The sequence below is a fragment of the Mycteria americana genome, chromosome 1 (genome assembly GCF_035582795.1).
Source record: "Mycteria americana isolate JAX WOST 10 ecotype Jacksonville Zoo and Gardens chromosome 1, USCA_MyAme_1.0, whole genome shotgun sequence".
Taxonomy (NCBI): domain Eukaryota; kingdom Metazoa; phylum Chordata; class Aves; order Ciconiiformes; family Ciconiidae; genus Mycteria; species Mycteria americana.
The window spans coordinates 62345104-62364491 of NC_134365.1; the positions used below are offsets into that span (position 1 = coordinate 62345104).

At 42.9% G+C, this 19388-nt stretch overlaps 1 protein-coding gene across 1 annotated transcript in view; it reads right to left on the reverse strand.

Moving 5' to 3' along the window:
• Positions 1 to 19385, reverse strand: part of TXNRD1 (thioredoxin reductase 1) — a 51686-nt gene extending 32301 nt beyond the window's left edge. The window contains exons 1-3 of the mRNA XM_075502424.1: positions 19256 to 19385; positions 18735 to 18905; positions 18378 to 18607 (exon numbers count right to left, since the gene is read on the reverse strand). Of these exons, the coding sequence (XP_075358539.1) occupies positions 18378 to 18525 (148 nt within the window). The 5' untranslated portion in view covers positions 18526 to 18607; positions 18735 to 18905; positions 19256 to 19385. The remainder of the gene's footprint in view (positions 1 to 18377; positions 18608 to 18734; positions 18906 to 19255) is intronic.
• Between the last annotated feature and the right edge of the window lie 3 nt (positions 19386 to 19388).

A 19388-nucleotide genomic window follows, 5' to 3' on the forward strand; every position in this document is an offset into this window, starting at 1 on the left:
CTATTTCATATGATGATAAATGTTTACCTTACACTTAAGTTAGCCTTCTAGGTGGAGAAAGTTTCAGCTCTTCCTCCTCCCCCTTTTGCTCATTTCTGCCCTTTCAACACAGGTCACTACCTCCTCCATTGTGTAAACTCAAACATTTGGAAATGATGGTAAGAGAGCCATTATATCATTCAGATGACGACAAGAGAAAAAACCCAAGTCTTTAAAATACACGCCTCCAGCTTAGATCATATCATAGATCCACGCTGAGAGGCTGCCTTGCTATCAGCTGAACTGACAAAACTTCGAAGGAATGGAAACCTGGGGCAGGACACAGAGAAGGAGAACCTCTTAAACTGCCTTTGCCCCTAGAGGAATCACAACGCACCCGCACTTCCCAGAGAGCCAGGATCAGTGGGTGGAAAATTAAAAAAAAAGTAATTAGAAACTGTACTTTGATGAGCAGATATAAGTCAGACCTACCTCACACACTTTATTTTTTACGGTGACAGAGATACTGTGCAGCCTTATGGTTAAACAAGAGAAGCAAAGGAGCTGGCTATTGTCGATGTGTCAGGGCTTGCTTAGATAAGGGCTGCATGAGCTGTGCTCTAGTGATCCTGGCCAAGAACCACTGGTACCTTTGACAGGATAAACTAGCACAGCCCTGTGGCTACTCTCTTTCTTTCCAAGTGCCGATTCAGCACGTGGCTGCCCTGTCAGAGGAATTATAAACATAGCGTAGAGGTACATTTTGCCTCCCCACTTGAACTCTACCAAAGTCTGAGCCCATAACAAGTCAGTAATGTTAAGACAGGCGGACCCGACATTATTTACACACACAGAATACAATGCTCACTGACAAGTACTGTTAATCAAGAGTGAACCACTGATGTCCCAAGAATGCTACTTCTGAAGGCTGGTATATGCGAGCCTTGAATCCTGCTGTCTACACACAGGACCAAGATATATGTTACACCCAATTACAAGTACCTCTAGCCTTCCCTCTGAAGTTAGCTACTTGTCCTTAAGTGTGTGTAAAGCACCATGTGCGATCACTGCACAGAAATTATATGGCTAGAGTAAAATCTTTACTTTCCATCCTACGTGTCAAATATTAAGAAAACAAAACCCAGAAGGTGAAAAAACCCTATCTCAGAGCATCTTTTGCACCTACTTATATAAGCAGAAGCTTGCAACAGTTGCATATACTCCTTATGGTTTGTAATTTCAGCCTGCAAGGAAAAAGTTCCATGGTGAGTGGAGCAAACAAAAACACTTCATCAATACCACAAAAACATGCACCTTTCCCAGGGCTAAAGGCTGTTTTTTCTCAAAGAATCTCACTGCCTGCATATGCAAGCACTGAGGAAGGACAAGTTAAGAAAGACTGAGCTATGCTATGCACTCAGTCCTTAAAACTGTTTGCTCGCTTATCTGTTTGGTGCACTTCAAGTGAAAACCAAAGAACTTCTGGGCATTTGGATAGCTCCTTCACCTGCAGAGTGCACAAACATTAACAGATGAGACTGTACAGTGAAATCACTCTCAACCTTTTCTCCCTGGATCACAGGTCTGTTTTCTTATCTGCTGGCTTCCCACACATGCAGTCTTCATGTAGCCCAAAGAAAGCACCATATGCATAAGCCCAGAAAATAAACTTGATTATTCTCTGGTTCTGCTGGTGATGATCCTCTGGTTCTGCCAGTGACTTGCTTGACATATTGCTGAAATGTCCAAAGGGTGTTTGAGTGTTTGAAATTATTGTGATAGGAAGCACCCCATCAGAAAGCAGACGCACAGGTTTTCTTGGCTTTATGTTCTCTCCATGTCTCACCAAGAAGCCCTTAAAACCATTGGTGAGAGTTACTTCATTAAGTTATTGCATTTTTCTTAGCAATCCCTGACTACTGATATAAACGAGAGTTGATCCAAACCAGCCCTAACTACACTAAGAGACTGGTTGTGCAATCTGGCTCACTGATGTCCTTTTCCACATTAATTTCCCTAAGCTACTGAATTTGTGAACAAATGTCAACAGGGTGTTTCATACAAAGTTTGATTCTGACTCGCTCTCAAATTCAAAACCCACCAAGCTTCAAGACTGACAAGTAAAAGAGTGAAGTGCATTTTCTCAAGAAATAGGAAGTTTTCTGAACTATGCTATTGCTTATATTTATTCAGTGTGTTGCTGCAAAGTGCTTTAGTTTTCATTGTATTTCATTGTATTTCATAGTATTTCATTGTTAATCCGCTTTTCATATCTAAGAGCTTAAGACTTCTTCCATTTAAATAAAGCATAGCTTGAATGGGATCAACATCAAGACATAATGTGGAATAACGTAACTTTACACTTAGTTGAAACAGGGTATGCGAACAGAAACTGGGGGGCTCTACTTTGGCACAGATTTCTGTTAACAGAGTCCTGGACTGTAGTCCACAGTGTTACTCCAAAACACCTATCTCCTTCATGAAAACAAATTCTTTTTTACCACAACTATTTGAGTATAAAAGGCATTTAAAAGCATTTTCATAAGTGGCAAAACATGTAGATACAAATTTTCTTCCAGGAACTTTTCAACCTAAGTGTTAAGTTCTCTAAGCCGGAGGAGAAAAAAACCTCATCATTCTCAGAAAATCAAATGCAATTAACGTATGAAAAAGGCAGAAAATGACAGAAAGCTTCACAGCACTGTTTTCCCAAAGGACAATAAAAATCTACTGAGAACTTTTAATCTAGCCTCTACAAAGCAGGGCAGGAATTACAAAACGAAGACAAGCCAAAGAAGAAATACTGACGGAGGAATGACGAACGCCAGATCAAACGAAAAGACAAACTTTCAAGTGACATCTACCTGAGGGCCTGATTCAAAGCTCTCTATACCCAATGGAAAAGGTACTACCCAAACGAAGGCCTTAAGTGACAAAATTCACCCCTTTGAGCTCAATTTTCTAACGAACATCTGAAGACTGACTGAGCAACATCCTCCAATCTGCTTTTCACTCAAGATGTGTCAGCACTGTGTTTTGAGGGCTGCAATCCACCACCTTTGCATCCAAGAAGAATGAGAAGAGTTGCTAACATGGGGCAAGAAGCTCAACACTAAAGTACCTCCTTCTCAGCCTCTACACAACGAGGCACTCAAGCTCATAACCTGTCACATTCTGACAGTCTGCAAAAGGGGTTCTGAAATTGGCCTGTTTCCAGTTCCTACAGAAAGAAGTAATTCCTACTTCCAGGCATTTCTTTTCCTTTTGCTTTTCTGAATATCCATGCAGCTACCATGAAAGTCCAACCGTAATATGAAAAATTATTTTACTTTACTGGTTTCAACAGGGACATCACTGTACTCCTTGGCTTGTTATGAAAAGTCCTACAAGACATGTTTCTATTATAATAATGATGGAACTTGAAACCGCACTCCAACAAGACCTGGGCTTTCTCACAGACTTTCCTAGCAGTGCTCTCACCACCAAAGTCCTTAGCAGCATCAGACAATTGGTACTTGCCCTAGAAAGTCTTCAGCCTTTACTCTTATGTAATTGTTTACAGTAAACCATATAGGAATTAGCCAGGTTGCTCTAATTAGCGCTAATAGGGATGTTTTCTGTGAGCGTAACATCACATGCTGGCCTCAACTATTTCTAGAACATCTACAATACAAACTTTATTGGCTTAAACAGAACAAGGTGTATAAATTAAACAAAGGTAAACTTCAGATTATCTCTTCCTCAGTAAAAAGGCAGGTAATGCTAAATTAATTAGGTATCTTTGACCACTTCCACCTTCCATTTTATTTCATTGAACTAAATTAACTAGGTTATGAACAACTTAATATAAAGCTTCCCTGCCTCTGGAACTGTAGTAAAAGCTCTAACATCTCATATAAAGATTTATATGCAATCTTTATGGAAAACATCACCTTACATGGTAATTTTAACATGGATTTTTGTCTATTCAAAAGTCACTGTTGCTTTTGGATTTACCCATATTAGTATAACACTTTGTCTAATCCAAATGGAAAAAAAGGACGCTGATTTCTGATATGACTACCTGTAGGTGTATCATGCTCACAGTGCCATCCGTACTGGCTCACCCTTCATTTGGGAATGACCTGAAAAAGCTGAGCTTCCTGATTTTTTTCTTGAAATTCCTGCGGCCAACACAAACCTGTGGCTCCCACAAACTGTGATTAATACTCTCATGCTACTTTTTTTTTTTTTCTGGTCAGTAAGTAAACAACTCTCTGACAAGAGGAGGAAGCATCACCAGCCACAGTTGAACAAGTCTGGTACCTGAGGCACAGAGAGGTGAAACAGTACTCAGCAGGGCTAGAACAGGATCTCCTGGTGCTGGTTCCATTCATTAGTCCCTACTGCCATCGGCCATGCCTTTATTGTCTCTACCACAACTAAAGCCATTTATTCATTCCCACACCTCTCTCTGTAATCAGGGTTGCATTTGAGTCACAGAGAACATAAAAAAAACGGTGGAAAATAGCTCACACGCCATCAGTTTTTTTGTCAAACAAGCCAGTATTAAAAGTGAACATGGTTAAAGGAAAACAAGCTTTTTGCAGGTGATCTCCCAGAATAGGCATGAAGTTTAAGGCAGGTACTGTGCTGTGGAAAGTACTTGGGTACTTGGCTCAGAAGCCTGTGATTCCCCCCCACACACACCTCAAGCAGGGCTGGCGGGGGGGCATTTATTTTAGTCCAGAGTAATCAAAGTTTCTTATCTTTGAGAAACAAAAGGACTTGGGTGGAACAATTTAATCCTGCTTGTAGGAGCCCTGCAAACCATGACATAGCACTTCTACAAGGTGAGTGAAGCAGGATAACCCAACAGGTCATTGCCCTCCAAACCACCTTGCCACCTAAGTGATACAACAAACCCATCTGATGCATACAGGTTCTGACAACAATCTAGCTAGCAACGGTTGTGAAAGATGGTTGGAAAACAGTAAATACGGTACACTTTTGTGAGCTAGAATTACAGAGACATGCTTGCTTTGTGTCAGGCTGTGCAAACAGTGGAGGAGTTAAGGAAGTTAAGAGCTTCCTTCCCACCACACTGGGTATGCAACGCCAAGACACAGGCGAGGTGGCCGTGCCAAACAACACTTTCTTCTCCAAGCAGCTGACCCAACAAGTAAAACAGGCAAGTTTGCTAGAATAGAAGATGAAATGAGGTGATATCTCAGTTCACTACATAAAACCAGTTTATTAGCAGATTCTTAAGAAAAGCTTAGGACTAGACTAGACTAAGATACTATTATTTTCTGTGGAATCAGAAGTATTTGCATACTTTACTTACTTCCTCCCTTTGCATTTGTATCTCTTTTATGCAAATAAAAGTGCTGGGTCAGATAGCGTTGTAACAGCCAAAAATTAAGGGGGGGGGGGGTCACACAGTTACACACGGTTTGCCATAGATGAGTCCAACTACATAGTCAACAGTGCAAGGCACAGACAGTGCATATAGGAAAGGCAATATGCTAAGGAAAGCAACAGCTGTGACCTTTCTGGAAGAAAAATAGAAGGTAAAACCAAGTTGAAGAGGAGGAAAAAGAGATGGTATCAGACCTAGCTTGACAAGTTAGAGGATGGCTCTGTGAGGAAGACCTACAATGTGATATTGCATTCAAAAAAGGAAGATACTGAAAAGTATGAACGAGGAAAAACCTGAACAAGCACTGAATTTCACAGGAAATACACGAGTCAAGATGCTACAGACTGGAAGGCAGCTGCATTACAACAGGCAGATATAAAACCCCAGATATCAAAAACCGATGAGGCAACAAAGATAAAACTTTCTCAGGAGATAGCACTGGTGAAGTGCACTCACTTTAAACCAGCAGAAAAAGGATAGTAAGTTACCAATTCAGTGTGCTGAATAAGCCAAAGTGCACGATGTTATCCGGTATTTGTTTTGTTTTCTGCAAGCACAACCAAAAAGATAGCAAGACACCCTTCCAAAGGATGTCCAAGACGGGCTTAATGGAGGAACAACCTTCAGACAGGAACAAGCGGTGAAGTTTTATCTCCAAGGAAGTCTTGAAAATAAAGAAACCATAAAAGTGGACTGGAAAAAAGGGGACCTAGTACCAAGCCTTGTGAGGGCGAAGCACTGTTCCCATTCACAGCAGAAATCAAGGGGATGGCATAACTGTAAACAAGGGTAGAGGAAGAACATGGGCAACCATGACGCCACCTCCAGGAGTCAAGTCCACTCTACTCTTCTCCACAAAGAGTGCTATGACACATCTGTTATTGTTACACCTGAGTAGTTCACGTGTAAATTACATAGTCAAAACATTTGCAGGAAATACTGGAAAAATAAAAATATTTGGGGCCTCATTACTCACACACTCAGCACACCTAAATGTCAAGGCAACTTAATCACCATCACTGTTTGTATTCCAGCACAGAACCACGACGACCAAAGTGGATCCCTTGTTATTCTATCTCACAGTTACGGTGTATTCAGAGGCTCTCATATCAGCACTAAAAATGCAGAGCAATGATTTTAACAATAGTTTGTTAATTCACTTTGTTGAATCCAACTCAAATTTCATTCCAAGACTATTATAACTTTCCAGGCCCACCAGTGAGCGTGTGCCTTGCCCTGAGTGCCCAGTCCTCAAAGGAGCTGAGCAACTTCAACTTACATGAAAGTCAAACTGAACTGAAAACGCAGCTGCTCATAAAATTCATCTAGCATGAGGATCTGGGGGGGAAAAAAGCAGCACTTGAGGTGATACCAAGGTAGGGTCCCACAGAAACAAACAATATGTTTTATAAAGCAAAAGCTGCAAGCCAGGCTATCGTAATTCTGAGATGTGTAAATTCAGTACCTTATTGTATAGCTTTGATTTTTCTCATTAATCTATTTTGCAGTAAAACGCATGTTTATAATACAGAAAACTAAAGTAGTGCAGAGATAAATTAACAAAGTCAGGAAAGGCATTATATTCTGAGTTATTTCCAATTTTCACACCTTTACACCTACCAAATGTCATAAATACTGCATATGCAAAATGCAATTGGTGAAGTAAACAGAATGCTATTTGAAGATTGTAGGATAATCTTTTTGAAAGCACAAGCTAAGGACAAAAGAATGTCTTTAATAGCTATGTTATGCAAAATATATATAAGCACTATATCTTAACTTTTTTACTTTTTCCTGTGATAGTCATCATTTTCCTTGACAGTTTTGCTCATTACCAGCTTGCTACTCTTTGCTTTTTTAAACATCCTTTTAGATATTACAGTGAATTAATAACTCTGAATTTATTACTCCCATTGACAAAATGATGGAAGGGTAGGAATAGATCCAGAGAGTAATTAAGAAATTCTTACAGCTAGGAATGGCCCAATTTCTTCCTCCTACTACACACAGAAGTTTAAATACGCCTTGTCCAAGAGATGTATGTAGATATTAAAAAAAAAAACCCTACTGCCTGGCATGACTGACTATAGAAAGGGGTTAATTTAAAATTGTTCATGTTTTAGAGTCAGTTAAACAATGAGTAATTACCTTATTTGAACTATGTTTAAGTTTTTAAGTAAATTACATTTATCTATTCGTATTTCTGTAATTATTTGGTGTTAAGCTTCTATTTAATCTCTTCAACAGCACCCACAACTCTCCTCATCTCTTGTCCTTGATGGATATTAAAAAATTTGACATGTTCCTTCAGGAAATGGACGTGGGGTTTGAGATAATAATCCACTGGTACATGACCATCCCAAAAGCAAAGCCACCTAAATGCTGCAATACAAACACTGACATCACAGTTTAAAGTAATTCTCCAGGAAAGTTGGTTTAAGATGTTGCCAGCGCTGCAGAACAGACAGCAGGTAGTAGCAATGTCTTAAACTGAAAAACCAAAGATACACCAGAGCATATAAACCGAAGCCCAAACAGTATGTTCTTTTAAGTCATTTAGCCTAAATGAGTCAGCTTCACAAGGCTGAAAAAGCTTGTTAAGATGCAGGCTTCATTTCTGAGTTTGTGTCAGCAGATACATCATTGTCCAGAGGAACTAGGTTTGAGTGTAACTCCATGGCAGTTTACTCTGCCCCAAACTCTGTGCTATCACACCTGCTTAGCTTTCAATATCCAATTTAAAGCTAAATCAGGTATTTCTAAATTATGACGTGGTAGTGCCAGCATTAGGTAAGGGAACTGTTGTTGGTTAACCCTAACTGGTCTCAGGGCACTGCACTGCCCTGAAAGTACAGGGACAACTGGACTCTCTTGACAGGGGTTTGAGAGATTTCTTTTTTTCCAGTCCTTCCTGTTAGGGTCAAGGAACATCCAGGGCTTCCAACACCAGGCCTTTAACTCAGATCAGAGGATTTTACATCGGTATAATTCAAAAATATGAAGCAACATGGAGCCGTACCGATAAGCTATTTAATGAGTTTTAACTGTTACAAACCTCACCTTTATATGTGCCAGCTCCTGCTGTGCTCCCGCCTTACGCAAATTCTTACTGCACAGACATCTTTATTCTCTGTTTGCCAATATATATTATAATACTATATATTATCTTAAAGCTACCAAGGTGTTTTAGCTTCGATGTTCTCCAATTATTGCATATTTAAAAATACCTTTGAAAATGAACCCCTTTCCCTAGGATTTCGTAGAGCTGAAAACACTCCTCCAGTAGTAAATGTTCAATGAAATACTACATCCTAAGAGTGCTTTTTCATTTATGCAGAACTGCTGTACAGCGCCAGATGTAAGCATAGGTTAATTTTCAGGCATTCGTTACTTCAGGCTCATTATTTCTTTTTTCATCGGGTTTTATAGAGCCAGTGAGAGCACGGTTAATGCTCAATCCAAAGAGCATCGGCGACTGAAGTTCTGACTCCAAAGAGATACAAAGCAGACAGCCGAACCACAAATTTCCCCAGTGCTGTTGCGGCCACATGCCTCAATCCTGGCAGACAGAAATTACCTCCACGGACCAGAGGGCTGTTCAGCTCCCACCGAACTCCAAACCTCTTTCCCTCCGCAGCGCACGCTCAGGCAAGCCGCGGGCTCCCTTCGGGCAGCAGCTGTGAGAAGGACCCTCAGCCCTGGGAAGCCCACTGCCAGCGCTGCTGCCCGCACATCCTCAGGGCCAGGGTCCCACGGCCGGGCTCACGCCGCGCAGCGCCTCCCCTCGCTCCTGTACGCGAGATGATGCGTAAAGCCCTGCGCAACCCCACAGCCACCTGCGCTGGCCTCAAATAAAGTAAGTCAGGAGAAGAATCAAGCATCAGAGGTTATGTTTGGGAACGTGTAAGGAACACGCGCCGTCGCATCTACGGTCCCACCAGCCGAAGGCACATTAAAGTTCTTTTGCAGTGCCGGTAGTCCCGTACCCAGAAGACGCGCCTGAAGGCGCCCGGCCGGCAGCAAGGCGGGTGTGCCCGGCCCGGCCCGGCTGCGCCCCGCTCCGACCTCCCGGGTGTTGCACCAGGAAACCAAAGTGATTTTCTTCCACCGCCCTCCCGCACCGCCGCACTCCGAGCCCACCGCCCCGCTGGGAAGCGCTGCCAGGCAGGTGCCTGCCCGCCGGCAGCCGTCTGCTGCCTACCTGCTGGGCGCTGCCGCTCCGGGCCGCCGCCGGGCGCCTGCCGCACCGCCTTGCTCTTCCGCAGCGCGCTCCCCATGGCGCGGCTCGGCGCGCAGCACCGCGGACGCGCAGCCACCCCCTCCCCGGCGGCGCCCCCTGGCGGCCGCGCCCGCCCCTTCCCTGCCCCGCCCCCGCGCAGCCCTCGCGGCCCCAGCCCGGCTCCGTCGCGACGGCGACAGGCGCGGGCGCAAGCCCAGCCCCGGCGCTGGCGCGACCCCTGGCGGCTCCCGAGGCCGGGCGGGCTTTGGCGGGGAGCGGGGCGCCGGGGGCGGCCGCTGGCGCCAGGCCGGGCGGCCCGAGGCGGTGCCGAGCCGGAACCGCAGGTGGGGAGCGGGGCAGCTTCGCCCTCCAGTTCTGCCGTCGGTTTTACTTCTTCCGTGAGGCGGGCAGCCAAGGGGGCCGTGCCGGGCAAGCTCCGGCCGGGGCGCTCCGGCGGGAGGCTGCCAGCACTGAACGCTGCCTGAAGGCAGCGCTTTCTGCAGCGGGGATGGGGCGAGGGGCTGACCCTCCCGGTCGAGCCGCAGGACGGCCGGGGGAACCGGCTCCCACGGCCGAGCGGACCCGCCTGCTGCGATCTAAGGGATGCTGGCGTTAGAAAAGCATTCAGGAGGTGTTTTAGAAATACTTTTCCTCACAATTAATGGTTCATTCTAAGAAATCTCTCTATATAAAGAAGACGCTCTAACGGAAAGGTTAACTGCGTGAGGCAGAAAGTCTGATGGGGCTTATCACACTGCTCCCTTCTGGGCTCTGGACATTCCTTGTCATCACCATCTCACAGCGCTACCCAGGTCGCGGCCCCATTGTGGTGGCTTTCACATGAATATGTGGCAAGAGGAGTGCCTGCCAAGAAGGATTTGTGGCATAAACCGAGAAGACAGACAGGGTAAGATGAAAGCTGTGACCCTACAAACCACTAACAAACCCACACACAAACGTCTGCTGTTGTTGTCGGCTCCAATTTGAGCTTTCTTCACTCTTCAATGTGGAAGCGTGTGACTTGTTATACCAAACATGGCAATTTATCTGATCAGTATTCTCGCTTAGGGCAAATACTGACATTTGTTTGAAAGGTTTTAAAAAGACGCTAAACCAACCGTTAATGTTTTTGGTGGACGGATCTTCTTTTCAGTTGCACAGATCGACTAGTGGGCTGTACGCTGAGCGAGCCTGAAGGCTGCTGTAACGCTAAAGCACTGCAACGAAATGCATGCTATAGGTAGGAGCTCTTAGTCTTAGTCAGCCGGCAAGACTCGGGAGCTCTTAGTCCAATCCTAGCACGACCATCGGGCTGCTCTGTGGTCCCGCCTAAGTCACTCACGCTAAGCGTCCCCAGTGTAGAATGTAAATGCCGTGTCTGTTTATCCTATAACCCCTTCAGAGTTGTGATTATCTTACCAACGCTTTTAGTACAGGACCCCAACCACATCAGCTCTCAGTACTCTGCCACAATAGTAATAATGAGCGACAGCGAAGGACCAGGAGAAAGGGAAGAAAGAGAAGAGGATAATAACTTTGAGTCTTGAGGTTTAAGAGGCATTGCCTCCCCGTCCTCAGCTTTTTTGCACAGAGGATGCCAGCAGTTCCTCTCTCTGGTGCTGTATTACTCTGCCACTCTGCAGTGGTATCGCTGGTGTCAGCTGGAGTTTCTAATACCACCCTCCCCCCCCCAACCAAACTTAAGACTATAAGTGGAAAACAGTCCCTGAACTCTCTGTGGAAATGATCACTGAGATTTTAGCAATTATGTCTTCAATATAGATGACTGTAATAGCAAAAATTATTACGATAATGAGGATAATAATTGTTACGGGCATTCAGGGATTATTACAGCTTCAGAAATAAAGTTATTAAAATAATTTGCTGAACAAGCTTAGGGAAGGAACTCTATTCCACCAAACCCCATCTCAATATTTTCATTAAATGGGGACTACCAGCTGGCAATTCAGTCAATTTGAGAAAAATCAAGTTTAAAAAAACACCTTGGAGTGCTGTTACTGTCCTTGAAATCGTTCATAATGTTTCATTTTGCTTATTGTTTTGCAATTATGTTCTAATCACATTTCCTTTCATTAAGAAAAGGCTTTACGTTGCTGTGGTGAAGATCCATTGAAACAATGGCAAAAATGGAAGTTCTACATTTGAGATGTTTTGTAAGTTTGAAAACCAGTTCATGCAAAAATCCAAATTATCCAAAATCACTTAAAAGTTTTAAGTAAGCAAAGTAAGCAAGGGGTCTGTCACTGCAAAATAGAATCTGGATGCTGCACCCAAAGACTAGCATTCATTTCCACCTTCTTTACCCCACCCCTCCAAATCTGTTGCTTCTTCCTACAGTTTTACTGGCCCACATCACCTCTTACATTAGTTATTATAACTCCTCACAAACACTGCCTTCAGGCCACTCAAAGTACAGCCCGAGAACTTATGTTCCTTAACTCTTATTTTAATTGGACCACTCCTCATCTTGGCCTCTTAAAAGAGAACTCCTTTCCTGTTTTTCCACAAGCTTCATGCTGTCTCCTGAATCAGAGGTTGTGATCAACTCCAAGGTCCTATAAAACTCTTTCCTTTTGGCTGATTTATTATCTTGCCAGATCACATCATCCTCTCTCCAGTTTTACCTACTTCTTTACCTTGTTTGTGTGCTTCTCCATAGAGGTCTTCTCTTTGCTCTTACGGTGTTCCCCATGTTAAATCTGTTTTCTGGGCAGATCCCAAAAGTATCTGCCCTCTTCTTATTTAAATTTTGCCTAGAAATTACACTTTTTTATGAGGCTTACGAAAAGCCAAGTACATCAATTTATCTTATAATTTATTCTTAGGTGACTGAACTGCACACATGCATGAGGTCCAGTGTTGGACCACTGAAATGTAAGCAGAATATGATGACAAGAAGAATGCAAAGTGGAAGGAAGAGGATGGAAGAAAAATATTCCAGTTATTACTGATGTGATCTCCTGACGCCTTGTCTGTATGTTACGTACTTTTTTGTCAGTCTTTTCCTTTCTCTCCCTGTTTAGACTCTTTGGGAGAGAGACTTTATCTTCCTCTGTGTTTAGAAAACGCTTGACATTTCAATTTCTATTGCTGTCCTCATAAATAATCTTCATGCTGTCCTTTTCCAGTAGCAAGGACACACCTAGGAGAGCGGTCTTCAGGATCATAAAGTTGAAGGACACCCTGGATCCTGTGATATCTCCTTAAATAGATACAGACATCACCTTAAACCCCTGTTGGAGTCAGAGATACATCTGCATACTGAAGTCCCTGCGAGACTGAAAGCCTATTTCAGTCCGATTCCAAAGCACTGATTTAAACATGCTTTGGGTTTGTCTGTTAGTTCCATCTATGTGAAAATTTAGTGCAGATCTTCAGAACTGCTGTGTTAAGAACCAGGACAGCAAAGATTGTCTCATTAGAAATATCTGTAGAACAAAGGAAAGTCTTGACAATCTGACACATTGCCTCCTGTTTTCAGTATTGGACTATCAGAAGGCATAGACTGCATAAGCTACCAGTGTTGGGATTAAGAGATCAACTGTGATAAACTCAATTAATGTGTAAAAAATCTACAAAATACTTGAATGACTAATAAAAATAGTAATTACATTAAGGTATTAACTGATAATGTTCTTTATAAAGATTAAATGTAAGGTGTTCTACTCTGTCTTGAAATCTCAGTGTTTTATAGCAAACGTATTTGGTGCATGATTGCTGCTGAAGAACGCTGTAACAGAGCTGTGATAATCTAAACGGTACGTCAATGGGACCAGTCCCTCAGTTGTTTCTGAGATAATTGATTCCCAGCTCCCTGTGGCTATTATAAGAGTGATCATTAAAATATTGGAATTTCTGTTTCTACAGAGATTTCTATATATTCCTTCTATATATAAACTAGGAGGAAGGCTGTCTCAGTAAATGAAGAGCCCACAGTGCCACCTTCTTATAAAGTACAGAATTCTTGGGGCTGAATGCAAAATCACCTCACTATTAGCATTACTAAAGCTGACACAGTCCTTGCATTTTCAGAATATTAACGTCATTGAAATACCACCAGTCATTTTTGCAAGCTTAGATTCATCTTACCTTACATCAGCCACCTGAAAGTTTGGCTGCTTGTGCAAGCTCTCGATCTAAGCTCCTTCTGTAGTGAATAGAGAAAGACAGGCATGTCCAGATGGTAACTCATCCCCCCAAGGACAGGCACTTCTAACGAGTGAGCCTATCCCTATCCCTTAGTTTGGACAAATTCAAGTGAGAAGAATTCCAGCTCCATGTTTAAGTTGACAGATAAAATCTATGTCTCTGCCTACGCTGCAAATGTGACAGTGTCAGTATCTTAGTGACAGTTAAGGGGCACAGTTGAGATCCACCCAGTGCAACAGATTCTAAGAGAATAATTTTGTGTTAGTGATGCCGCTGACACAACAGTAATGTATGCAGGCCTTTGAATCAGTGCAGTTTGGAATCCCAGACAATCACCTCTACAGGAAGGAAACTAAATACTGAGAAGTGCCACAGCCTCTGGAAACCTCTGATACTTCCAGGAAAGTCCTGAACTCCTCCAGTCACGCCAAGCAAAACTAAGTGATCAAATCTATTACCATTATGCAATTCAACCATATGGACAAAATGTGAGAACATAGGCTTTATGAAAAAATTTTCATGATACAGAGCAAAACTTAGTTGTGTAGTCCTCCAGAGCCCCTACTCTGTGACGCCAGTATATCAGCACCAACAACCTCAGGGCTTTCATAACTGTAACTCTGTAATCAGAACTGAACTGGGCCATAGTCCACATTTCCTCACTTCCCGTCTTCATCTGACCTGCCTTCTGTGCTCCCTCTGCAGTACCCAAAACAGAGCTGTAATGGAACCCAGCTTCCTCACCCATGGGGGATGTAGGGTTTCACTGCATAGCCATTAAGCAGCTGCTTGTTCTCTTGCACAGTAGAATTCAATAAGACATCTTTTGCCATACTTATGCTGCTGAGAAATTTCAATCCCACATGTAGCTGATAATAGGAGAAAACCCAAAACACATAACCACAGAATGCAGATGAATGCAGATGATAACAAATAAACCCTGTGAATGACACTTCCAAATGTGTCACAAATTTAGCTACAAAAAATTAAGTTAAAATTTTACTAGAGCTACTTAGGTTTTTAATTTTATATTTTGTATTACTTCTCATAAGGTTTGAAAAAGCTAAATGATTTAATCCTTTTCTATTTAAAATGAGCATTGATTTTTTTTCCCCGTGTTTTGAAAAGAGCCAAAACCAATGCAAATGTTTTTATCCAGGAGGCTGTAATGGCACAATTGCAAAGCAAGGCTCCTGTCAGATTGCATCTCAAAACTGTGGCATTGCTTTGTTGAAAACAAAGCAGAGAAGAAACTGTTATAGTTTCACTGCCAACTGTTGCTGTATTATTCATGGACAAGTTAGAGCCTTCTGCCAAAATCTCTTCTACTCCTTCAAATGGTCCTGTCTGGACCATCATCTTGCACGTGTACTTTTAAGTTCTTTGTTGTTCTTGTGGAATGTTTATACTTGATGTTTTAGACATGTTTTAACATACACATTACCTGATTACAAGTCAGTTCTGCTCCAGGTACATTTCAAAGGGATTGCTGCTAGCCACATTTAACCCCACCTGGCTGAGATTAACTAGCACATCTAGCTTCAAGTGGTATCTGTGGATCTACTTCCTTGACTACCCGTTCCACTGGTGAAAACAATAAATTGATTTTTCTTTTATCTAAGGGAACAAGACTTAGGCATTCATGCACTGCCTGTCTTAGCTCCCCAAAAAACTTTTGAAACATTGGCCAAGTTTAATCAAATTTACTTAGTGGAATATGTGTCAACATACTACATTTCTGTACGTCTTGTGGAAGAAAGGCAGTTGAGCAGTGGCGAGGAAAAGGCTCAAAAATGAGTTCAGCTCTTATTAGAGATTGCACACAGGAGCTCAGTCTCAAGAAGTCTTCAGCAAATGGCTTCACTTGTCATTTGTTACCTGTGGTACTCTTACCTCTCCTGTTCGCATAGTACCTAAGCAATTCACAGTTCAGCTCAAAGTAGGAAAGTAATATTGCTACTGATTCAGCAGATGGGGAACTGAGGCACAATATGATTAAAATTCAGACTTTCAAAGGTATTTGTGCACCTCTCAGTTGAAATCTGATGGCCTGGATTTACAGTAATTTTCCCAAGGTCATACAAGAAGTGTGCAGTAGACCTGCAAATTGAATCCAAGCTTGCACCTTGCTCTTTGGACCATACTTCCTGGCTGTAGTAATTTCAGAATCACAATCTGCCCAGCCCCCTCTTTGGCTGGATATCAGTCTGCTGTGAATAAACACATCCTTTGGTCCTCATGGTGTGGATGTCAAAGCTGGCTACTATTATAGCTCTGCCTCTCAGGCGTACTGTCACAGTACAGACCCTATACGTGATTCCCTTTCAGAGCTGTGGGACCACACAGCATGAAGGCCACCTGAGCACCTCGTTCCTTCCAAGTGTAGCAGAAATTTTACTGTTAAAGGGGCAATACTATCTAAAAGCAAGGTACACTTGGGTAGCTAAAGAATTTTTCAACACAAGTGAGAGCTACTGATCCTTGGAAAAATGAAAAATGTCCTGAACTTCAATTAATTCCATCTGATCTCATCCTACTGTGACTTGGTTAATTACCTGTAGATAATTTCTTCTGGATTTCCGCATTCAATCTTTTTTCACGTAACATTGCCTGGCTCTGTATCATCTTCCAAGTATCTTTTAATTAGGATTGTCTAATACAAATAAGAATGCTCTCATCTACAAAAAAAGAGATAACGAGCATTAGGAAGATCACTGTTAAGAATGAAAATAAATTCCTGAAGCACCATGGAGTTCATAGTTTGACAACAGACCTATTTCCAGTCTGTAACGCTCAGAATTTCACAGTAATGAGAACTCTGGAGAATGTTAGATGAGCCCCCCACTACCATCCAGTGCTATTCCTACAAAAATTGTAATTTCTTATTTCAAACACATACTTTTCCAAATGACAGAGTCCAGACCACAAGTAAGGCACATTTTGGAGCAGGATGATGTATCTGTTCTGGTTTAAAGAAGCATACTTGCTCACCGTTGGCAGCTTTCTTAGCTAACACCTACCAAGTCAAACAGAAGATATCTGAAGATTTTGATTTCCTTACTGAAAACTTCAGACACAAAATGACAACCTCACCAAATAGATCATAACCTCACGAAACTCTCTTACACCTTACTGCAGTTAACTCCACCTGCTCTTGAACATTCGTCCCCTCTTTTTGTATAGACAGAATTTGAGCTGACCTAAAAGGAGAGCTGGATTGGGTACAGAATATGAGGAACACGCTGCAGACTGGAGAAATTGTGTACGAACCTGGAGAATATAAAATCTAAATGACATGATGAGGAATTTGAGACTGTAACTGATAAGCAGCTAGATAACAAAGCAACAAGCATTGTACTAGATGATTTATCAACGTCCACACAAGACACCCCTGATATTGTACAGAGCGGAGATGCAGATCAGACATGCTGAAATACACCTTTTCAGGATATACGGTATGAATAGAACACATGCTGCTGCAAATATATGGAGCTTGAGAATGTACTTAGCATATGGATAAAATAATAAACCAATTAAAGACTGCATGATAAATGTGTGACAGAAATTGTTACTAATGGAGGAACGCAAGATAAAATGTATGTAAAGGGGAATGCTGGCTTGGATTCTCTGGCTTCAGTTGGCTGACAAGTTTAACCACCGAGTACTGTTCTGACAGCAGTAACAGTGAACACTTGTTCCCATTATGCATCCTAAAGAAAAGTGTTGAGTAAAATAAGTGGATAAGTAGTTTTTCCATCAATACAACACTGATAAATTCCAGCAAAAATGCCACAGGAGAAACAATTAATGTGTTTGTTTCAAGTCTGAAATATATGCAGTTGAAAGATTTGAGGGCCGTGCTTTCAAGGAAAGGTTGAAAATATTGACTAGCTGCTCAAAAAAAGGGTAGTCTGCTCTGTGCCCTGAAGAACCTGCATGCTGGTCAGCGTTCATCTTTCTACTCACTTGTGAAATTCTGGGCTGAGATGAGAGAATCCATCCAAAGATCTTAAAACTGCACAGCAAGATGAATAGTGTATTATCATGGCATTTTATTTAGTGAACACAAACTATAAAATAGATAAAGGGGGAAATGCATTCCCTAAAGTCCCAAAGTTAGTGAATGTTCTTGCATTACTTCACATCTTCTGAGCATTTTCAAAAAAAATAACTAATTACTGCTCACAGTACCCAGGAGGCAGAATCAAGCTGCATATAGCATTTGCAGTAAAAACCTGAGGCCATGCAAAATTTGTCTCATTTGACGTTTCAGTTTAAACTCAGAACAATCCACATACAATTTTGGACATTTTGAATGGATCTGAATCTTTATGATGTATCAAAACATATGAAACTAATGCTATGTGAAACCAAGTGGAAATGTGTAAGGTTTATTGAGTTTTACTTTCTTCAAATCCAAATGCCAGAAGAAAGCTAGGAGAGGAATGGACTGTACTTATCAGGTATTAACCAGAAGAAGAATGCTAGCAGAGGCCATTGTGAAACATGAGTTTCATACCAGCTTAGGTAAAATACCTAAGATCCTCAAGTAATGAAGAATGACTATAGGTTATTAAGAGCTGCACAAAACAAAATTATTCTTCCTACCTCCATTGTGGAAATTGCACATACACATGTGGTGATGGCAGATGTGTGGAATGTCTTTGGCTGACTTCACCCAGAAGAAAAATCCCTCTCTGATTCTAGCGAATGTCAGAATTGGTGGATTATGAAGTGTTTCATATAAATGCTTCATAAGAGAGGTTTATAAATCTCAGTGGAGAAGTCAGTCCAACTATCATCTTCACTCAGCAGCCCGTATTTCTTCAGAAGAAAGCCTAAAAGTGGAAGGAAAATGTGCTCTTTACGCCCTGTATCACCAGGGGGAAACAACCCTTTCAGGTTTGCAGTAAGGTTTTATTTCTGTAGAGGGAAGGGGCAACACATGACTGCAGATCATCTCACCCAAGGTTTTGTTCCACCAAACGGCTGGTTGGGACTTAGGTCCCATGGGCCATCCTCCTCCTTCATCAATCTCCTCTTCTTCATCAGCCTCTTCTTTCTCAGTCTATGTGAGACCTAGGAAGTCACTGGGGGATGTAACATGTTTTCCTCTCAACCTCTCAACTGGTGAACCTAGACGCAGGTGTAGGAGAGCTTTGAATAGAGCTTAGGAACCTCTCGACCCTCTATAAAAATGGTGCCTGCCCTGCTGACAGCAGAGCCCCGCCGCTGAAGTGATCGGGGGAGAGGACGGGGACAAGGCCAGCGGGCACAGCCGGGAAGGCCGCTCTCTCCCCCATTCCCCACCTCCCAAGGTTTCCCTTACCCCAGCTCCGGGGACGAGCTACGCTTGGTCAAGCGACCCCACTACACCACCACCACCACCACCAGCCCTGCACCCCACGGGAGAGAGCCCTTTTGCGGGGGACAGCCCTCCCTGACAGGGCGGGAGCCTGGAGACGCACCCCAACAGGCGCCTTTACCTCAGCCCAGCCGCGGGGCCCCCTTCGCCCCTCGGCGCGGGGGAGGCGGCCCAGGCCGGGCGCCTCCGACCGCATAAAGGAGGCGGGCAGGGCCGGGCCGGGCCGGCGGCGGGAGGGAGTGCGCTGAGGGGAA